This window comes from Hippopotamus amphibius, chromosome 8, assembly GCF_030028045.1.
Source record: "Hippopotamus amphibius kiboko isolate mHipAmp2 chromosome 8, mHipAmp2.hap2, whole genome shotgun sequence".
Classification (NCBI taxonomy): Eukaryota; Metazoa; Chordata; class Mammalia; order Artiodactyla; family Hippopotamidae; genus Hippopotamus; species Hippopotamus amphibius.
The window spans coordinates 92,968,882-92,991,633 of record NC_080193.1 but is presented as its reverse complement, the minus strand read 5'-3'; the positions used below and the strand labels follow the sequence as shown (position 1 = coordinate 92,991,633).

At 35.3% G+C, this 22,752-nt stretch overlaps 1 protein-coding gene across 1 annotated transcript in view; it reads left to right on the top strand.

The window, feature by feature from the left end:
- Nucleotides 1–22,752, top strand: part of SPAG16 (sperm associated antigen 16) — a 939,339-nt gene that overhangs the window by 10,678 nt on the left and 905,909 nt on the right. Inside the window, exons 2-4 of the mRNA XM_057746094.1 lie at nt 12,262–12,308; nt 13,487–13,582; nt 20,859–20,977. Coding sequence (XP_057602077.1) covers nt 12,262–12,308; nt 13,487–13,582; nt 20,859–20,977 — 262 coding nt within the window. The remainder of the gene's footprint in view (nt 1–12,261; nt 12,309–13,486; nt 13,583–20,858; nt 20,978–22,752) is intronic.

Sequence of the window (22,752 nt, the reverse complement as noted above, 5' to 3'; positions counted from 1 at the left end):
ATTGCTTTTGCTATATCCCATTGATTTTGGAAGATTGATTTCTGTTTTCATTTGTCTCAAGGTATTTTTTAGTTTCCTTTTTGATTTCTTCATTGACCCATTGGTTTTTTAGTAGCATGTTGTTTAGCCTCCATGTGTGTGTGTTTGTGATTTTATTTTCTCCAGTTTTCCTTCTGTTATTGATATCTAGCTTCACACTGTTGTGATTGGAAAAGATGCTTGATATTATTTCACCGTTCTTAAATCTATTGAGACTGGCTTTGTGGCCTTACATGATCTTTCATTGAGAATGTTCCAAGTGTGCTTGAAAATAATGTTTATTCTGTAGGTTTGGGGTAGAATGTACCATATATTCCTGTTAAGTTCATCTGGCCTAATGTGTCATTTAATGTCAACATTTCTTTATTGATTTTTCTGTCAGGATGATCTATCCAGTGATGTTAGTGGAATGTTAAAGTTCCCTACTATTAGTTTATTACTATCAATTTCTCCCTTTACATCTGTTATTATTTGCTTTAAATGTTTAGGTGCTCCTTTGTTGGGTGCATAAATATTTATGAATGTTATATCCTCTTTTTGGATTGACATCTTTAGAATTATATGATGCCCTTCTTTGTCTTTTGTTACAATCTTTAGTTTAAAATCGATTTTGTCTGACATGAGTGTTGCTAAACCACCTTTCATTTTCTTTTTTTTTTTTCTTTTTTGCATGGACTATCTTATTCTATCTTCTCACTTTCAGCCTGTGTGTCTTTAGATCTGAAGTGAGTCTCTTGTAGGTGACATATAGATGGGTTTTTTTTTTAGTCCATTCAGCTTCTGTATGTCTTTTGACTGGATAATTTAGTCCATTTACATTTAAAGTAATTATTAATAGGTATGTACAATTATTGCCATTTTGTTTTTGTTTTCTGGTTGTTTCGTAGTTCTCTGTTTTTTTATTTCTTTGTGGTTTGCTGATTTTCTTTACTGTTGTATTTGAATTCTTTTCTTTTTATTTTTTGAGTACACATTATAGGTTTTTGGTTTGTACTTACAATTCCATATATACAGCAGTGTAGTTGATAGTTACTTAAGTTTGAATCATTGTAAAAGCACTACATTTATACTCCCTCCCCATGTTTTATGTTTTTGATGTCATATTTTACATCTTTTTACTTTGTGTATTCCTTACCTACTTACTGTAGTTATAGTTGATTTTATGACTTTTGTCTTTAATGTTCATACTAGCTTTTTAAATGTCTGATCCACTGTCTTTACTATATATTTGCTTTTACCAGTGAAATTTTTTCTTCATATATTTTCTTATTTCTAGTTATGGACTTTTATTCCACTTAAAGAAGGCCCTTTAGCATTTCTTAAAAAGCTGGTTTAGTAGTGATGAACTCTTAGTGTTTGCTTGTCTGGGAAATTCTTTATCTTACCTCCAATTCTGAATGAAAGCCTTGCCAGCTAGAGTACTCTTCGTTGTAAGTTTTTTTCTTTTAGCATATTAAACATATCATTGTCACTCTCTTCTGTCCTGCAAAGTCTCTGCTGAAAAATCGGTCTTTAGCCTTATAGGGGTTTCCCTGTATGGGACTAGTTGTTTTTTTCTTGCTGCCTTTAAAATTCTCTCTTTACCTTTAAATTTTGCCATTTTAGTTATAGTATGCCTTGGTATGGCTTTCTTTGGGTTTATTTTGTTTGGGATTCTCTGTGCTTCCTGGAACTAGATATGTTTCCATTTACAAGTTAGGGAAGTTTTCAGTTATTATTTCTTCAGAAAGGTTTTCTGACCTATTCTTCTTGTTCATCTCCTTCTGGGACCCCTATAATATGAATGTTAGCATGCTTGATGCTGATTTGGAGGTCCCTTAAATTACCCTCACTTTTTAGTCTTATTTATTTTTGCTGTCCAGTTTGGGTGACTGCCACTATTCTGTTTTCCAGATTGCTTACATATTCTTCTTCATCCAACCTGCTGTTGATTCCTTCTGGTGTATTTTTCATTTCAGTTATTTTATTCTTCATCTGTGGTCGGTTCTTTATTTTCTAATTCTTTATTGAAGTTCTCACTGTGTTCATCCATTCTTTTGAGTTTGATGAGCGTTTTTATGACTATTACTTTGAACTCTTTCTCAGGCAAATTATCTCCATTTCATTAGGTTTTTTTTTTTTTTTTTTCCTGGGGTTTTATCAGGTTCTTTCATTTGGAACGTATTCCTTTGTATACACATTTTGTTTTATTTTTTGCGTGTGTTTCTATGAATTAGGCAAAACAGTTATTTCCCCCAGTCTTGAAGTCATGGCCTTGTGTAGGAGCATTCCCTCTGTAGATTGTATGTACTGGTTGGCTTTGGTAGGCTGGCCAGAACTGAAGTGGGCCTGGGCTGGGAAAGAGGGCAGGTCCTGGGTCATGCTGAGTGGGGGCTTCCTTGGCAGGGAAGCTGGAGCTGGAGTGGGCATAGGCCAGGGTGGCTTTGGTAGGTCAGCTAGAGTGCCAGGCACTATTCAGTTTGTTGCCTATATGCTGGGACTCAGAGTGAGTGAGTTTGTGCAGGAGCCCTTTAAGAGTGGAGTGTTGCTTTCTTGTAAGAGCCCTCTAGCTCTTGTGGTTTTAAAAGTCAGACTTTATGGGGGCTCATATTCCTCATGCAGGTCTCATGGCCTAGGGTTGCCAATATGGGACCTGAACCCCTTGCTCTTTAGCAAGGGCTTCCATGGTTGTGATATCACCTCCCACTTGTGAGTCACCATGATGGGGATATGGGTCCTGAGTAGATCACACCTCTACCCCTCCTATCTATCTTGATGTTGTTTTTTCTTTATATCCTTAATGTAGAAGAGATGTTCTACTAGTGTTTAGTTCATACTCAGAGAGAATTGTTATATATGTAGTTGTAGTTTGGTGTGTCCATGGGAGGAGGTGAGCTCAAGTTCTTCCTACTCTGCCATTTTGATCCCACCCTTCTTTCAGGATTTTATTATCATCTTTGTGAGTTATCTAGTCACTTTTTTTCCTCCTTCTCTTTTTGGTTGACTATTTTGGATTTCAACCAAAGGGTAGTCAGAAGATTACTAAACATTTAACCAATCAGTTTTCCTGCATTCAGTCTTCAGGTAAGAGGATTGGTCACATGAGAGCCTATAACTCTTAATTAAATGAAGTTTGAGGTTTACTTTTGAATGCCAATTATCCCTTGATCCCTGAGGTCTCTGAACATACATAATTAAGAGTTGACCATACAGTTTTATTTGACATTGATTCTTTTTTTTTAAGAACATTTATTGAGATACAGTTAATAGACAATAAACAGTGTGTATTTAGAGTGTACAATTTGGTATCCCAGCCTCCCAATTCATCTCCCCCCAACCCTCCCCGCTTTGCCAACTTGGTGTCCATGTGTTTGTTCTCTACATCTGTGTCTCGATTTCTGCCTTGCATTTCCTCTTTCATTGTTGTTAGTATATGCCTTATGTATTGAGGTGCTCCTATATTGGATGCATATATATTTATAATTGTTATCTCCTCTTCTTGGATTGATCCCTTGATCTTTATGTAATGTCCTTTCTTGCCTCTTGTAACATTGTTTATTTTAAAGTCTCTTTTATCTGATATGACTATTGCTACTCCAGCTTTCTTTTGATTTTCATTTGCATGGAATATCTTTTTCCATCCCCTCACTTTCCGTCTGTATGTGTGCCTAGGTCTGAAGTGGGTCTCTTGTAGATAGCATATACATGGGTCTTGTTTTTGTATCCATTCAGCCAGCCTGTGTCTTTTGGTTGGTGCATTTAGTCCGTTTACATTCAAGGTCATTATTGATATGTATGTCCCTATTACCATTTTCTTAATTGTTTTGTTTTTGTTTTTGTAGGTCCTTTTCTTCTCTTATGTTTCCCACTTAGAGAAGTTCCTTTAGCATTTGTTGTAGGGTAGGTTTGGTGGTGCTGAATTCTCTTAGCTGTTGCTTGTCTGTAAAGCTTTTGATTTTTCTGTCGAATCTGAATGAGATCCTTGCTGGGTAGAGTATTCTTGGTTGGAGGTTCTTCCCTTTCATCACTTTAAATATACTGTGTCACTCCCTTCTGGCTTGCAGAGTTTCTGCTGAGAAATCAGCTGTTACCCTTATGGGAGTTCCCTTGTATGTTATTTGTTGTTTTTCCCTTGTTGCTTTTAATAACTTTTCTCTGTCTTCAATTTTTGTCAGTTTGACTACTATATGTCTTGGCGTGTTTCTCCTTGGGTTTATCCTGCCTGGGACTCTCTGTGCTTCCTGGACTTGGGGAGCTATTTCCTTTCCCATGTTAGGGAAGTTTTCAACTATAATCTCCTCCAGTATTTTCTCAGGTCCTTTCTCTCTCTCTTTTCCTTCTGGGACCCCTATAATGCAAATGTTGGTGTGTTTAACATTGTCCCAGAGGTCTCTTAGGCTGTCTTCAGTTCTTTTCATTCTTTTTTCTTTATTCTTTTCTGCATCAGTGATTATCACCATTCTGTCTTCCAGGGTCACTTATTTGCCCTTCTGCCTCAGTTAATCTGCTGTTGGTTCCTTCTAGTGTATTTTTCATTTCAGTTATTGTGTTGCATATCTCTGTTTGTTTGCTCTTTAATTCTTCTAGGTCTTTGGTAAACTTTTTGATCTTTGCATCCAGTCTTTTTTCAAAGTCCTGGATCATCTTCACCATCATTATTCTGAATTCTTTTTCCGGAAGAGTGCCTATCTCCTCTTCATTTAGTTGTTTTTCTGGGTTTTTATCCTGTCCCTTCATCTGGTACAAAGTCCTCTGCTTTTTCATTTTCTCTTTCTGTGGCTGTGGTTTTCAGTTCCACAAGATGAAATATTGCTGATACTGCTTGATACTTCTGTCTTCCCTCTTGTGGAGGAAGCTATCTAGGAGGCTCCTGCATGTTTCCAGATGGGAGGGACTGATGGTGGGTAGGGCTGGGTGGGCAGAGCTCAGTAAGTCTTTAATCCGATTTGGTGAGCAGAGCTCAGTAAAACTTTAATCTGCTTGTCTGCTAATGGGTGGGGCTGTGTTCCCACCTTGTTGGTTGTTTGGCCTGAGGCTACTTAGCACTGGAGCTTACAGGCTCTTTGGTGGGGCTACTGGTGGACTCTGGGAGGGTTCACGCCAATGAGCACTTCCCAGAACCCCTGCTGCCAGTGCCCGTCTCCTTGGTGAGCCACAGTTGCCCCCACCCCTGCAGGCAACCCTCCAACACCAGCAGGTAGGTCTGGTTCAGTCTCTTATGTGGTCACTGCTGCTTCCCCCTGGGTCCTGGTGAGGACACTGTTTTGTGTGCCCTCTAAGAGTGGAGTCTCTGTTTTCCCCAGTCCTGTGGAGGTCCTGCAGTCAAATCCCACTGGCTTTCAAAGTCTGATTCTCTGGGGATTCCTCCTCCTGTTGCTGGACTCCCAGGTTGGGAAGCCTGACGTGGGGCTCAGAACCCTCACTTTAGTGGCTGGACTTCTGCAGTATAACTGTTCTCCAGTTTGTGAGTTTCCCACCCAGCATTTATGGGATTTGATTTTAACGCAGTTGCGCCCCTCCTACCATCTCATTGCGGCTTCTCCTTTGTCTCTGGATGTGGGGTGTCTTTTTTGATGAGTTCCAGTGTCTTTCTGTCGATGATTGTTCAGCATTTAGTTGTAATTCCGATGCTCTTGCAAGAGGGAGTGAGCGCACGTACTCCTTCTCCACCATGTTCTGACGTTGATTCTTAAGATGATTATGATAGTTGCTGAAGTAAGACTTTCTTGGGTTTAAAGTCTTTAGTTTTTCAGGTAATTTAATTGAGCTATTGCAGTGGATAAATGAAAATTACAATATGCACTAATGAATCAGAAATCCTATGTTCTCTACTTTACACATACACTTAATTACTTCTAATTCCCTCATTTGGTCCTGGACTTCCCTTATTTATAACTAAACAGATGTTCCTAGAACACTAGACAATGAGCTATCAATGTTGAGCAAGGCTTATGAAAGGGCTTGACTCAAATTCTCCAGGAAATCACCCTTTTATTTTCTCTTAAACATTCAGACATAAAGAATATGTATAGGTTAGTGTGGTCCAAACCAGAAACGTAGGATCCACCATGAGGGGGAGTAGCTTCATTAAGAGAAGTCTCACATTCTTTGTGACAGTTTAGGGAATGTTTCCAGGAAATAGAATTATTACCCCTGAAACACCCCTCCCTTGTAACCTCCTAGCTATAATGGTGCCATCTATTTCTCTTCTGAAGCACATCATGATATCATTGTTTTTACGTTTTAAACTTGCACAAGTGAGATACACACATACATGACATAGTTCTTATCTTACTTAGCTATCTCCAGAACTTTAAGAAATCTAGTCATGGAATATATGGATCCTCTAGTGAACTCTTTTTAAGAAAGATATTTGCATCTTTGTAAAACATAAGGCTAGATTTTAACTATGTGATCTATAAACGGGCAAGTAGGTGTCTCTAGTCATTGTAAAGAAAGTTGGTCGTCTTTCATGAGTGAATGCTCTATTAAAAATTGATACAATTTGGGAGAGGTTTTCAATTGTAGTGGTGACTAGGGATTACCTCTTAATGTGTGACTGCAGACACTTGGGAGTGCCCAATTCCAGTTGAGAGATGTAGGCTGGAATGAATTGTACTATGAAAGCTAAAGCTTAATTGATTTTTTTGCTACTTTTCTAAAGAAAGATATTATTCCAGGAAGAATAATGAAATGCATGGACACTAGGGAAGTAGAGCCCCCAAAGTAGTTGTTTTTGTTACCTACACCTCTTTGTGCTGATTCTCTGCTCCCCTAACTGGCTTTTGATTATTATTTTATCTTTCTAGGGTTTTTAACACTAAGAATTTGACTTAGATCATTGACATTAGTTTGCTGTCCACTGAAAAGGTCTCTGCCCCCAACAGCAGTTTCTGAGGGTTGATTGAGTTTAAGCCTGTTCTTTGAGGTTAATCAACTCTGGATGCAGTCGCAAAGTGAACTCTTTCCAAAAATACAAATTAAGGATTCCAGACCCTGAAATATGGTGATCACACTAAACCAATACCCCATCTAAGTTGAATGCCTGTCTTCTTAAGTAGTATTCTTAGCCAGTATCTCATTGCAGTGGTAAAGTTTACTGATAACCTTGTTTAATTAAAACTGAATTCGTGTTATTTTAAGAAATTATTTTGTCATGTATTGTTTTTAACATTTAGTTATTTTTTCCCTCTAAGATGTTACTTCTCTGAAATATTTCTAATATTAAGTAAGAAGATTTTAGTAAAATCCTTAATAATCATGTTCTCAAGTAGTGTATTTCTTGTCATTGGAAAGCTGGATTTGCTCATGGGTGCTTAGTTGCATCCTACATAGATTCAAATGAAAAGGATAGACAGTCTGAATGTAGAATGTAGTTCAAGAGGCATGTTACTAAACCTGGGGTGCTGAACTTTACATACGTGGAGGTCATAGGTTATTTGTAGAGAAAAAAATTGTATTTTGTTCTGTGTCTTCTAGACTAGGCAGATGTTAATGTGTATATGAACCAAAGATACGGATCTTTAAATGAAGATTCTAATTCAGTAAGTCCGGGTTTCAGGTGCTGCTGGTGGGGCCAGTCGAAGGACTACAATTGGAGTAGCAAAGCTGTAGACAAATATCTTAATCTCTAGCCTTTATGTTTTCAGATAGGGGTGTAACATGTAGACCCCATATCTTTGGATCTCCTGGTTTAGAAGTTGGAAACACTTACACCACCACCCACTATGAGAACTATGAATCTTATGTGTTGAAAGAAAATTATGTTCCAGCTTCTGAGGCAGAAGATGGGCAACAGCTGTCTAGGGCAGGAGTGGCCAATACATTTCCACATTTGCCAGTTCTCTTGAATTGGTAGTGGTTCCCTGGTATGTGGTGTTAATAAGACTTGGTAGGAAAGACTGAGGGAAGCAAACAGCAGTGGGGAGTATGGCAGCCAGTATGCTAGTTATGTGCCATCTTTGGTCTATATTCAGTTAACTTATTTTATTTAAGCTGGCTCTCCTGATAAAGGGAACATGACTGTAATGTTTTGTATTTACAGTACATTTCTTTTATTTCAATTTAGTGAGTAAAATGTTGATCGTGGAGGATCCAGGCTAGATTTTCGGTTGCATATATGTATGTCGATTCTGCAGTGATAGCAAAGATTACAAGCAATTTCTGTCTGTAGTAGCTTTGGGAAGTCATGTAAAATATAATTAGCTATATGTTTCATTCCAGTTCTTTATAAAGCTGGTGCTGCTGGCAGTGATCACTACCTACAGATGCAGTAGTGGCGGAGACCAGTGCATAAGGAACTTTGTATGCTGCTCTCCTCTGAAAATTGTTCATTTTTTTCCAGCTGTGGTCCATTTGCAGAACCTTTTTTGTGACCCCATCATACCAACTGTCACATCAGGCTCTGCTCCATTAGGCCAGCTGAAATGCTTCTCTGAAGCTTCTTGCAGTTGTTTGTTCAGTAGTACCGTGATGGATTTAGGGCTTCCTGGTAGTTTCGGTGTGGTTGTATATTAGCCTGTTTTATGGCAAGATCTAGAAGGTCAGGATCTGGTCCAGATTCTGTTAGTGCAGAAACTACCAGTTAGTTCACCCATGGTGATGAATTAGGGAACTAATTCATAGTGTGCAAACTCACAAGTACTACTAAATTCCTCCCAGGGCAAGTGGTGATGTGCAGAACGACCCTTAGTCTGAGACCAGGCCATAACTCTAGGATACAGTGCTTGGCCTGGAAGGGGGCAGTGCTGTGGACTCTGGGTGCAGGCCAGGGAGGAAAGGGGGCCACAGGTAGTACTCTGGACAAGATTAGACTAGAAAACCAGGCACAGTATTGTGTCAAGTCAAGGTTAAGCAGGCAGAAAGGCAGGTCCAGATCTGAGGGGAATAGAGTAGAAAAAATGAATTTTGGAACTGGAGTTCAGTAATGTTTTTTGAAGGAAAACTAGGCAAGTAATGAGAAGGGAGTTTTGTAGGGGCTCAGAGTCAACTTGGCAACAAGAAACTGATTTTGAGCCAAAATGCTGGTTTATTATTCTGCAGTGGAAAAAAAAAACTGTATGAAAATTGTGACCAGCTTAATTGTATGGACATTTCCTGGAGAATAGTATCGCCTAAAAGATTAGATTATGGATGAGAAAATTGCCCAGTAAACTCAGAGTAAAAGTTTTATCTTTCAGGCAATTTTTGATGAATTGTGCATTTCTACTCTACCAATATTGCTTCTAAAGCAGTGCTTTCCAACCTTTTTCACACACGGTGCTCCATCAGATCCTGTCTTTCTGGCTGTCCCAAGGGCCAAGGGGATCAATATCTGTACAATCCAAAGTGTTCTTTTTGTGTGAACCTAAGGGCATGATTTCTCTCAAGCTTCACAACCAGAGGTTGCTGTACATCTGCTGAGAAACTCAACTGTTTTCATTGGATGGATGCTGACTTGGTATCTGATTATATTTCCCTCTTTACCCTGACTGCTGGGAAGCTTAGAGGCAAAACCTGTGACTTGTGTATAACAAAGTTCGTGAGACCTTATGTCCTGTACCGTATTTTTACCTTACTTCTGCTGTTTCCCTTTCTCCTCTAACTTCCATATTCATTTATTTTTATCTCCCTGTAGCTGTATGCCTGTCTGTAAACTGCCACAGACTTGTTTTGAGATTCGTTTGTGCATTTGTCCATGTGTTGTGAGCCGGCTAGCCAGCTAGACAGATGCATACAAACATACATGCCAAAGTACATTTACTTCTTCAGTAACATTGTAACATTTCAACTTAGTTGCTTCTGTAAAGATTTTCTGTTCTCATCATATTGTGGATACTAACAATGTCAATTAAGGCAGATCCTGTTTCCTGTTTTAGGTATTTGTCCTCCTCCTGATCTTCTGTCTGGTTAATCTCTTGCCCTTGGTTTATTTAATCTTTGGGTCTGTAGCCCTGTAGCTCTTTTATATTTCTACTTCCTTTGTTTCAGATTGAGCTGTTTAAAGGATTTGATTTATCTGTTGGTAATATGACACTTGAGAGTTTGGAAAACAAGTGGTTTTTAGCGAAAGTGCATATTGCTATTGTGTCACTGTAGAAACAGTATGGTGTAGTTGAAAATTCTTTGTATTTGTATTTAAGAAACTTGCCTTTGTCATTCATATCTTTGACGTTGGCCAAATCTCTTCATCTTCCTGACTCAGTTTTTTTCTTTTCTTTTTTCAATGTAGAGATTACTGTATCTATGCCATTCAATCTCACAGGGTTATAATAATACGTATGGTTATGATCCAGGTGACAACACTTTTTAAGCTTTATAAAATGGTAGTTATTTTTTTCTCTTACTTTTTTGATTGTGGGAAAATGGAATATATTATTAGTGATTATAATCTGTTCCCTAGAATCGTTTTTTTGGGTAGCAGTATACAAGTGTTGTTTGATATTTCCAAAGCTTTGAGGACAAATCACTTCTTCCTCTATATAACCATGTGTGAGAAGATTTGCTTTGATGTTTCTTCCTCACAATAATCTTGTCAGCATTTGGCTTATTTACAATTATAAAGTCTATACAGATCTTTTTAGAATATTTACTTCTTTGTGAAATTTATTATGGTATGAGCAGTGATGAAGGATAGCATTACTTTTCTGGAAACTTAAAGACAGGTGATTGCCAACAAAGTCAATTTCTAATAGTTGTTTCTCAGAAGGGGACATATTTTTCTATGAAAAAGAGGCTGACTTCCTATAGCTGAACCTCAGGAATTTTTATATCATTAAGTGAAAATGTGTCAGAAAAATATAAATCTAGAAAAGGAGGAAGGTTCAGAATGTCTTTTATGTATCCATTCATCTTAACACTAGATCATGCGAGACTTAGGAGACTTCTCCACAGGTACTCATCCCTTTCCAGAATAAGGGAAATAACAACAAACACTTGTGTGGTATTTATTATAAGCCAGGCACCATTCTAAATGACTTAGATATGTTAACTCTTGTTAACAAAAGAGGTAGTATAGCATAGTGAAGCCTAAACTTCTGGGGCTGATTCCCAACTCTGTTAGGTTCTAGTTGTGTAAGTTTGTGCATTTAAGTCTTGATCTGTAAAATAGAGATAATAATAGTTCAGTCTCATTGGTAGGATGAGGTTGAAATGAGTTAATACATGTAAAACCCTTAGGACAGTGCCTGGCTCCTGTTAAATGCTATGTGTGTGTTATCAGTTCTTATTATAAACAACAGAAGTTTACTCTTGGAGGATGGAATGACAGAGAAATTTCTTATAACCAGTAGCAAAATGAAAACTAGGCCTATCTAATCTTTGATTTTCATAACCACTTATGTGCTTTGAAGTGTTTAATTGTATACCTTTTAAACTTGGCATAATAAAGTCTGTACATTTTAAAAGAATGTAAACCTACCAGCCAATCAACAAAATAGCATTACTGGCATATATTTTGATTTCTTTTAAAATTAAATGTTATCTTGAAGTTTTCATTTGTCATTAGAGTAACTTGCAATTTTTGATGGTCTAAATGGTATTAGAATTTTTTATTAGAATCATTTCCATTGATATTCTAATGCTGATATAGCTTGACAATTTGTGAACTACTGAGTTAGGGTTATTATATAGTTTATATTTGCTTAAATATTAGGCTGCCTTTTCTGAGAAGATAATTTAATTTTAAAATTGATTTAATATGTAAGAGAGTGGGGGTGTAACTTTTATTGATGAAAACATTGAAGTCTATTTTTAATTTATATTTAAATCATAGTGTGCTTTGTTTTTTTTATTCACAGTACTTTAAAGCAAATAAAGACGTCACACTGCATTGTGAATGACTCAGGAACTCTGGAAAATTCAGTGTGGTTTGAGATATGTTTAAAAATTTACTGTCACAGTTTTCCTGTCCATCATTTTTCTTTTCCCTTTCCACTTTATATTATGATGCTATGTACATTTTTATAAGCCTTCTTAGAATTGAGCTGGAAATCATTAGATAGTAAATAGATTAAAAATACAGTTTTTCCTGAGCTTGGGTTGTGTAGAGTAATAATTTAAAATAAAAATTAAAATATTTTATTTTAAAACATCTTCTATAATTGTAGGCTGTATGAGAAAGAGAAATTTAAAAAAAGCTTAATTTACATGTATTTACTAACTTGGTAAGATACATATAATACTGTATTTTAAGATTACATCAGTTTTTAAATATAATAGTTTTATTCCATATATTTTGAGATTCAAACTTGACAGTATATTTAGAGGTCACCATAACTGAAGCATCTGAAGATGATTATGAATATGAAGAGGTAATTTGCTCATTTTACATATTTATTCTGTAAATTCATTAGTCATTCCTGTGAAATATTCATTTTATTTTTTAATTAGAATTCTTTTCTTAGGTGATGCTACTTTTTCAACTGAATTTAGCTAATCAGCTGGTTAAGAGTGAGGTTTGAAAATTCTGTTTAAAAATTTAGATTGGTTAACACATCTGGCTCTTTTAATTTTCTTCTTAACTGTCCTTCAGAGTCAGCCTCTCATCAGCTGCCTTGTGGATCCACACTGTAGTCCGCTGTCGCTGTCCGGCAGGTGTTCCCTATCACCCAGTCTGCTCTTGGAAGGGTTTCCCAGATTCCTACCACCTGGGTGGAGCTCAGAGCCTATGCTTCCCTCCAGCTTAGCTATGCCTCCGTCTAACATAGCTACTGTCTCAAACCTTTCCTTTAATTAGTTGTTCCAATGGAACCTATCATTACATCTGAGACTTGGAGCATAGAGTCACTCCAAGATGACAGAAGCTGTGAATGAAATTGTGGAAGCAAGCCTGGCAGTTGTGGCCTGGGCAAGCAGGAGACAGGACAAACACAAAAGATAGACTTTGTATTACTACTGGTAAATGGAAATAATATAAATACATACCACATGAAAGGAGTTAATAAATGTAACAGGCTTAAAGCTGTGATCAGCACCTAAGAAACATGCAGTAAGTGTTCCCTCTCATTAATGTCATAATTAGAGTCAATTGCTTTCTTCCAAGAGCTTAATGTTCAAGCAGTGAGTTTTGTTTTGTTCTTTAATATTAGACTTGATTTATTAGAGATCTGCAGTTGCTAGTAGTTATGAAAAGTAATAGTAGAGAAAATCTGGGATGAGGAGAGAATGGTGGTATTTAGATGGCCTAACATTTTTTTTGTTTTTCAGCAGAGTTGTTAGACTACATTTGTCAGTGTAGATAAAAGTGGTTGCCCATAAGCTAATCTCAAGTTCATTAGAAGTAACATTGAGTAATGTTTATAAGGAAGACAGAGGGCAGCCTACTTGTTAGTTGTTCATTTTTCATAGATCTTCAGAATGACATGGTGTCTTACATAAGGTGTATTTCTTTGATCCTTTGTTTTGTGAGGAAAATTTATTTCTAAAATAAAGTAAGGTATTTTTATATTTCTGCTAACTCTTCCTATCCTTATCTTTCTCTGTGATATAGATACCAGATGACAATTATAGCATTCCAGAAGGTGAAGAGGATTTGGCAAAAGCAATTCACATGGTCCAAGAACAGGCTACAGATGCTCAAATTTTGGTGAGAATTTTGAACACAACCATATATAGCCTATAGTTTAACAGTGATACTTTCTATGTGACGTTTTGAAAGTCATTTAACCTATAAGTACTTCATGTCCTAGATGCAACTCTGTCACCTGGTGTCTTCTTCACTTCTCTTTCTTTATCATCAAACCTTCACTATTAGTAAGTAGTCATATTTACTCTACCTTGGATCATCATTTTCCATATGGTGGGCACTTTGTTTTTTGACATACAATAAACTGCATATATTTAAAGTGTACAATTTGATAGTTTTTTCTCATTAGTCATCTGTTTTATACGTATTAATATGTATATGGCAATCTCAATCTCCCAATTCACATGGCGGTCACTTTTGCATGACTTTACAACAATGACACTTTCTCTCAGAACTCTCTTTAATCTCAGTAGAGTTTAAGCAAGGATTTTCAGCACCTGTACAGAATTTGGTATTGTATGCATATTCTATAATCTGATAAGCATCTGTGTCTTTTGTTTTTCATGGAAGTATTTAGGTCACAGGGAATGCTTCATATATTCTGCTTTTTTTCTTGTGAGGCTTATGAACTAATTTCAGTATAGAATATGGTAGGGATGCTTTCTGGTTATCATACCACCAATTAACAGTAGATAGAATGATGGCAGTTCTATAAATTGAAAACTCAATTAAAAATTGACAGTAATTTAATGATGATAGCAAAAATATTTTTAAAGTGCTACTAATTAATACTGAAGTCATACCAATACCAATTAAGAGGGCTGCTTTTCTTAAAAAATGAAACCTTTACTGTGAAATGTGAAGGAAGTTGTTATACTCTTATTTAGGTGCAGATTTGGCTTCCTCAGTGCAAAGTAGTATATGATAGACTTCACTCCACATTCTACCCTGTGTCAATCTTTCCGTATTTTGTAGATTTCCTTGGTTCAGAAATCCGGTAACTCCTTCCCAAACTATCTGTCCATTCAAAATTTAAAAATGCTGAAGAGGAGGCTTTCTTGAATCCAGAATTGATTGTATTCTGTTATAGAGGGCTTCAGCTCATAGTAAACTCTATTTTCTAATGTATCCTATGGGTATACTTCCTTCTAGGTAGATATAGAGTGAAGTTGACTAGCCAGACTTTATTAGTCTGTTAGATATCTCAATGCAGTAATCTGTAGGAAAGTTTTAAAATATAGTGTTTTGAATAATGAGCATTGAATAAACATATGAGTTGTATGATATGTGCTGATCATCATTGTCCTTCTTGCTTTACATCATTAAGTAAAGAAGGATCAAAAAATACTTTATGTACCACTCATTTTTATTGCTACTTGATAACATAGATTATGCCTAACAGTGCTTGGCACGTAGTAGGCACTAAATGAATAGCAGTTAAATAAATGAATGGATAAGTGAATCATTGAATGAAAAAATTATGACCCAAACTGTAATTGCATCTTTGTATCTGGGGTCGTGCTAGAAGGTGTTTGTAAACCCAAGGATAAATCCAAGAAGGGTAATTGGGGAGTAAATTCAACGTAGTAGCTGTCACATCTTCTGAACCAAACATCAGTACTGCTTGTCTCATCAGTTTCTCAGAAGCTTTCTTTTATCATACCTTGCAAGAGTTAACTTTCTAGATTTATGACATATTTATAGCTGGTTGACTCTCATTGAAGTTTTTATCTGTTTTTTGAGTACTTTGGAGCAACAATGCTATGCAGAAAATTCACAAAAGTTTTCCTTAAGCTTTTAAAATTAAATATGGATTCATTTTATGATAAGCATTTCAGTTATGTATTTCTAATTTGGTTTTTGTTTCTATAGTATTTTATCTTCAGAAACTAGCTTAGAGTTGTGCCATGGGCTTTCTGTTTTAAGAATATTTATTGCTTATGAAACCAACTTCCTTTTGTTATGATTTTATTACATCTGTTTATGAGCAAAATATATTGTCTTTAATGTTAGAGGATAGTAGTAGTCCCAATTCAGTGAGGATATTTAGAAGTTTCATTAAAGATTGCAAGTAAAAGGTCATCATTATGATTAGGAATGTTGAACACGGTTGAAATTATTGAAAAGTTGAAAGTTGGAAATAATGTAAGTAGTTTTATTTGTTAAAAAATTAGCAAGGAGTATTAACTGAAGAGTTGTCATTTAAATGAATTCTTATAATTTTCTTTAAACCTTGGTAATATATATGAAAAATTTGAGAATTGATGCATGTTTTATTTCATGAACTTTAAACTCTCTATTCGATAAATATCAGTTTCCTTGATAGGTGCAATGGTTCTGAACTCTAAAATAAAATATAGTTTTATTATATTTAAAGTGATTAGTGAAAAAAATTAAGAAGATAAGAAATGTTATTAATCTGTAACAAATGTGTGGTTTGGTTATACTGTTAATTGATTCTTTTTTTTTTAATAGGATTCTTTAAATTTATTTATTTATTTATTTACTTATTGGCTGCGTTGGGTCTTTGATGCTGCACACAAGCTTTCTCTAATTGCAGCGAGTGGGGGCTGCTCTCTGTTGTGGTGTGCGGGCTCCTCATTGCAGTGCCTTCTCTTGTTGTGAAGCCCAGGCTCTAGGCACGTGGGCTTCAGTAGTTGTGGCATACAGGCTCAATAGTTGTGGCTCACGGGCTCTAGAGCACAGGCTCAGTAGTTGTGGCGCACAGGCTTAGTTGCTCTGTGGCATGTGGGATATTCCTGGAGCAGGGCTTGAACCCGTGTCCTCTGCATTGGCAGGCGGATGCTTAACCACTGAGCCACCTAGGAAGTCCCTCAATTGTTTCTTGAAACTGAAGTCTTTTTTTCTAAGTATGCATGTAAGTAGAAATAGGAATACAGACATGCACACACACATTCCTTAAAAATATTTGTATGTAATTTTATGAAAAAATAGTCTACTTACATTCAAACTGGATTTTCTCCTCTACACTGTGAGCCTTCTTGTTAGCATATTATTGCTATTTTTTGAGGGAGGGGGTAATTCTTGAGCTGTTTTGGTTCTTGTTTTTTTTGTTTTGTTTTGTTTTTTGCTAATTTTGGAGATACAATCTCAAAGTTCCTTTGCATTGCCATAATTCTATAATAATATAATTTTTATAAACTTATAATTTTGATCTTTAAAAATAACAGTAGCAAGGTACCTAAATCATATAATTGTTAAATTTCCTGACATCTTCTCTCCACCTCCTCCTCTACGAATACAAGACATTTCTTTGAAATAGTCAAGTGTTTTTGGAGATTTAATTGATAACTTGAACAAAACTACTATACTGTTTAACATATTTACCAGTAGTTCTCAAAGAATTTTATTCTAAGATATTTTCTTATATAATTATTAATGTTACTATCAAATATTTTCTTATAAAAGTTATGTTATAAGAAAAAAGTAGCTCAGTATTAGTAAGTTTGTATTTCTTTCATATAGACTTCAGTTTCAATGCCTTTATTTTAAATCTTACCTATCATAAATGCTAATGAAATAAATGCAGAAAATAATTTTCATTACTTTTATAAGTTCAATGACTAAGTTTCAATAAAAAGAGCTGTTTGTCATTATAGAGTTTCTAGTCCCTTGATGTACGCATTTAATTTCTATTAAAGAACCAGGCTACTTGTATACCAAACTCACCTATAGATTCTCCAAACTGGTATATATGACTTAATTTGAATTAAAGAGTTGATTGTCAAGAGTCAAAAAAACAGTTTTCAAAGGAACTCACTGACTGGAATAGTTCAAACTATATCAAGACAGTTTTGATATATGGTCCAGTAATTCTTTGTTATTCAACATTTAATTAATTCTTAAGTCCGAGCAGATTTCATTCTCAACATATCTCATATCCTTCTCTTTGCTTTCATCCCTCACTTAGTTTCCCTTAGATTCACCTTCTGTCTTCTTTCATCAGAGCTACTGTCATGTTGCTGGTACTGTGCCTCCTTCTACTTCCATGTAAAGAAGGTTTTTAAACACAAATTTGAATTTATCACCCCTCTACTTAAATCACCAATGTCTCCATCTTTCCATCTGTCTTTGCCTTCTTGATGTACTTTCTGTCTGGCTTTCCAACTTTCTCTTTGGTCCTTTCTCCATAAGATCTTGAGCTTGAATGGAGTGAACTCTTACTCCTTGTCTTCACCTCTGATATTTTTCTTGCCTTGAATTTCCTTCCATCCTTTTTCACCCATTGAACTTACTCTTCTTCTATAAACTCCAACTTAAGAGTCTTTCTTAACAAAGCCTTCATTTACCTACCCAAGACAAGTGAAATACTTTCTGCCTTTATCTGTCACTTCACTAAGCCGATCTCTATTTTTTCACATGTGACACTATTTAGAAACCTCTCTACTTAGAAAATTTCAACTCTATAACTTTAATAGAGAAAACTAAGCTACATGCTAGAGCCACCTTTGTCTCCAACAGATTTCTGGGTCACATGTGGTAGATTTTTTAATAATTCAGCATTCTGCAAAATGAGGCATATTTGCTAGTTTTTAGAGCCCTTGACTCTTTTTGTGCTTATTCTGAGCTGTTTAATTAACATCATCATTAAATTAGTTTTAAGGCTGTAATGAGAGTTGTATATATAATGTATAATTGAGATAAAAATGCAACTTAAAATTACATAAATGTACCTATTGGCTGTGTGTATGATATCTGTGTAGACTTATAAATAGGCTTTTATAATCAAAATTAATCACAAATAGTCGAGCTTCTATATTGTTAATTTTGTTTGCATGTTTTGTTTTTTACTCAATTGGTCTTTCAATTCCTTGAGACAGGGACAGTGTCTTATTCATATTTAATTCATAGCACTCTTTATACAGTGTCTGGTATATGGGTGTTGTTCAGCAAATATATGTTAATATTAAATGTAAAGATAAAGGAGATTTATGATCACATTACAGCTTGGAACATATGTGTGTGTTTGTGTGTGTGTGTGTGTTGTGTATAATGCTGAAGGACTATAGATTAGATACATAAGTATAATGACAGGATTATAAATTTCAATGTATAAGTAAGAACTATGGCAGCTTAAGGTTGTTGGATTTCTGTTTTGGATGTTTCAGGGTATGTGTATCAGATGTGTTCAGGAAGAGAAAACATTTATTTGAAAGGGCAGGAATCTTGTGTGTTGCAACCAGGTATACAGGCATCCTATAAGCAGGCAGTACATAAGCATTTTTAGAAACTAGAGCAGGTACAGTCTGTCTTCCATTTTCTCCTATGTTCCTGATTCCTTCAACTATCATGCTTCTCACCCTAAAATATCATATTCAAATTTATTGACCCAAACTGCCAAGGTGGCATTTATATGTATAATGAAAGTTTGCTTCTAGCTGTATTATGCCCTTACCTAACAGTTATAAATATAAAATCTTCTACCACAATACAACAACTTGACGGATGACAGGCATGCTGCTTTGGCATCTCCCATGATGTTTGATATAGGGTCCCACACATAATCATCATTGTTATATAATATCTTTTTTTAATGATCTTAGGAAAGAGATTTGAAGTTATTCTGCATGAGCTTTAGAGAATTTTAGTTTAAAACACCATCATTTGTCAGGAATTTTCTGTAGCCCCCTAAATTTGCTTAAACTTATCACTATTTTGATTGTCATAATAGCTACTAGTAATTAACATCAGCCTTAAAGTATTTTTTTTAAGTTATTTATTTATTTATTTATTTATTTATTTATTTATTTAATTGGCTGTGTTGGGTCTTCATTGTGGCACACGGGCTTTCTCTAGTTGTACCTAGCAGGGGCTACTCTTCATTGTGGTGCGCAGGCTCCTCATTGCGGTGGCCTCTCTTGTTGTGGAGCATGGGCTCTAGGCACGTGGGCTTCACTAGTTGTGGCACATGGGCTCAATGGTTGTGGCTCATGGGTTCTAGAGCTCAGGCTCAACAGTTGTGATGCACGGGCTTAGTTGCTCCGTGGCATGTGGGATCTTCCTGGGGCAGGGATCGAACCTGTGTCCCCTGCATTGGCAGACGGATTCTTAACCACTGTGCCACCTAGGAAGTCCTAAAGTATTTATAGAACTTTTGGAAAGGACTTTTTGTAGAAAAAAGATTCTCTTTCTTCTGTGCATTTCTGTGTAACCGTTCTGTGCGTTCTGTGTGATCTGGTCTGTAGCTATTATCAAGTTGGGAGGGAGAAGTAGAAAGGAAGGTCCACTGGTGGGTTTCTATAGTTGAAAATGGTCTGCAGTGAGGTTAGTGAGTTCTTGCCAATGAGAAAAAAGTGAATGTACTCTGGCAATGATGCCGTTGATATTTTTAAGAATATACCCATTACTTGATTTATTTTATACACTGACTTATGTGATATGGTAGTTTTTATGACTGTCCTAATTTCATATCCCACTTGCTGAAATATCTTGATTTCTCTAGTTTAAGGATCTGTAAACTTGTTCTCTCACGGGTCACACAGAAAATATTTTGTGTTTTGAAGGGCATGAGGTCTCTGTTGCAACTGCTCAACTGTAGTGCAAAAACAGTCATGGACAATATGTAAACAAATGGGTATTGCAGGGTTCTAATAAACTTTACAGTTAGCTGACCCCTGCTCTAGTTCATAGACTTATTTACTTCCATTATGAAATAGTAGTACGAGTCCTCTCTTGCACAAAATTGCTTTCATAGTGCTTCTAAAAATCACAAGGTACCAAAACCACATTTCTTTTTATAATGATAATAATTAAAAGAATTTAATGATCCATACCTTTTTTTCTTATTAAAAATGTGTTATATACTACTGTTAGGGCAAGTTGACCTCCATGTTATTTTTCAGACAGTCCAATCACAGTCTTGCCTGCCTTTGTACTTGCTAATGCTATATCTGGAACATGACTCCACCTCTTCTCTAGATTTATGTTCAGATGCCACTTTCTGAATGAAATCTTCCTTCGTCACCCTATATACGTAGCAGCCCAGCTCCTCACACATGTCTGCTCCATGCCTGGCTTTCCTTTACTTCAACCCTCTTCTTTTACCACCAGGCACTGAGTACCATCTGCCATACTATATATTTTTAATTTAGTTATTCATTTTCTATCCCTGTCCACTTGACTATTAGTATGAGGACTGAGTCTTTTCTGTTTTCATCACTGCTTTATCCCTAGTGATTAAAATAGTTTCTGGACATAATATTCAACAAAATTGCTTAAAAAGTGAATGAATGAATGAATGAATGTAAGGCTTATCTGTATAACTAATCAAAGCTTTGATATTTTCAAAATAAACAATTACACATTTAAATTTTAGGAGCAGAAAACAATCCTTTCTTCAAAGTACACGGTACCTGAAGCAATAGAAGACTTTCTCTGCAATTTCCTGATCAAAATGGGAATGACCAGAACTCTTGATTGCTTTCAATCTGAATGGTAAACAATTAAGTAGATAAATAGTTCTCTAGAAATATTAACATTATTTAACATGTAAACTTTTAATCATCTTAGAAGACTTTGAGTGACTCAGCTTATGTAAAATGAATGAACTGGATAGAAATTTTTCCCATCACCACCACTGAAATCACAACACACAATCAGGATATCAATTTCAAAGAAATTTTAAAATATCTTTTCTAAATATTCAAATTTAGGTGATTTTCAAGAATCAAGAAAATGGAATATCTCCTGGAGTTATATAATACAAAGCTATTTAATGACATATTTTAAAAATATCTTTTGTATAATTATAAGGGTATTATTTCCTACTAACAGTACTACTTTGCTTGTTTTACTTAGAGTGTAATGGCCTGCTTTCCTCTACTCACATAACTGATTCTTTTTCTATAAATATCCCTTCATTTAGAAGTAAGTGGAATTACATTGTCAAATGATGCTTAAACACAAGGTTTTCTTGTTATAATTGAAAAATTTAATAACTTACTGGTTATGAAAACTAGCAGGCATTATTCTTTTGCTCTAGTGATAATGTCACCAGGCATGTTTTCAGAATCCTAGCGTTCTTTAACAAAATATTGTTAAATAATTGGATAATTGTTTGCTTTTTAAAAGCCATTGCATATTATAGAAAGAAAGAATAATATTGTATATAAAGTTATGTACAGTGTTTTGGAGTTCAATCCTAATTTTAAATATAGGTGTAATTTATAATTTCTGCTAATCCAACTTCAATTTAATTTTTATATTCTGCATTTTTGGTTCTCCTCTACAGAGACCACGCACATAGAAGAAATCAGTTTCATTATTTTAAATTGCATATCTAATACTAATAAATTTAATGAGGAGAACCATTTTTCATTCATGTGGTTTAAGAAAAAGAGCAGGTTTGATGGTAGAAAAATAATACTCTTCCTATATTAAATCTGGAAATTGTGTGACTGATTTTTATAAAAATGTCCCAAAGAAATAATTGCAAATGTGTTAGAAAATACATTTTTTGTAAAAGTAGGTAGATGATTAATTTGTAGTACTAATGAAATGAAAGATTAATTTGGGTCAGTTTCCTTTCTTTCTTCTAAAGATATATGTTAGGACATGTAGTGCTTACATGTTTGGCTAGTCCAAAGTGTGAAATGATTCCCTTGGAGAAATCTGGAACCAAGTATACTCTTGATGAGGTGCTTGTTGCCATGTTATCCTTTTATATGTAGCAATTTGAATTGAGATGAAATTTCAGGAAAGTACTATAGTATTAAGATTTATAGAACCCCCCAAGTAAGCATACCATTTAGCATAATATTATAATCATAAAGTAAAATTTGTATAAAATATCTGTTCATTATATGGGTTTAGTAATACTGTGGTTGAAATAATTTTATCCTTATCCCTAGCTGCCAGTTTGTAATGATATTACAAATTATTTGTAATGAGATTATACTGTATTGGATATTTTTATTTCAAATGAAACATTTTTTACTTTGATCAGAAACCTTTACTTATTATGCATAGTAAGACTGTAGGAATATTATATATATTATTTTTATAATTTCTTAGTATGGAGAAAAATACTTGTAATATGTCATTGCTATGAATCCATTTAATCTTACAAAAGGTGATGAAACAAGGTTTCTCTATTGTTGGTTTGTAAAAAAAAAAAAAAAAAAAGACCCACAAAAAACAAACAAAAACTCCAAAACCCAGAAAACCTGGGCAGTAGAATTTGACTTACGTTCTTTCATTCCTCAAACAGT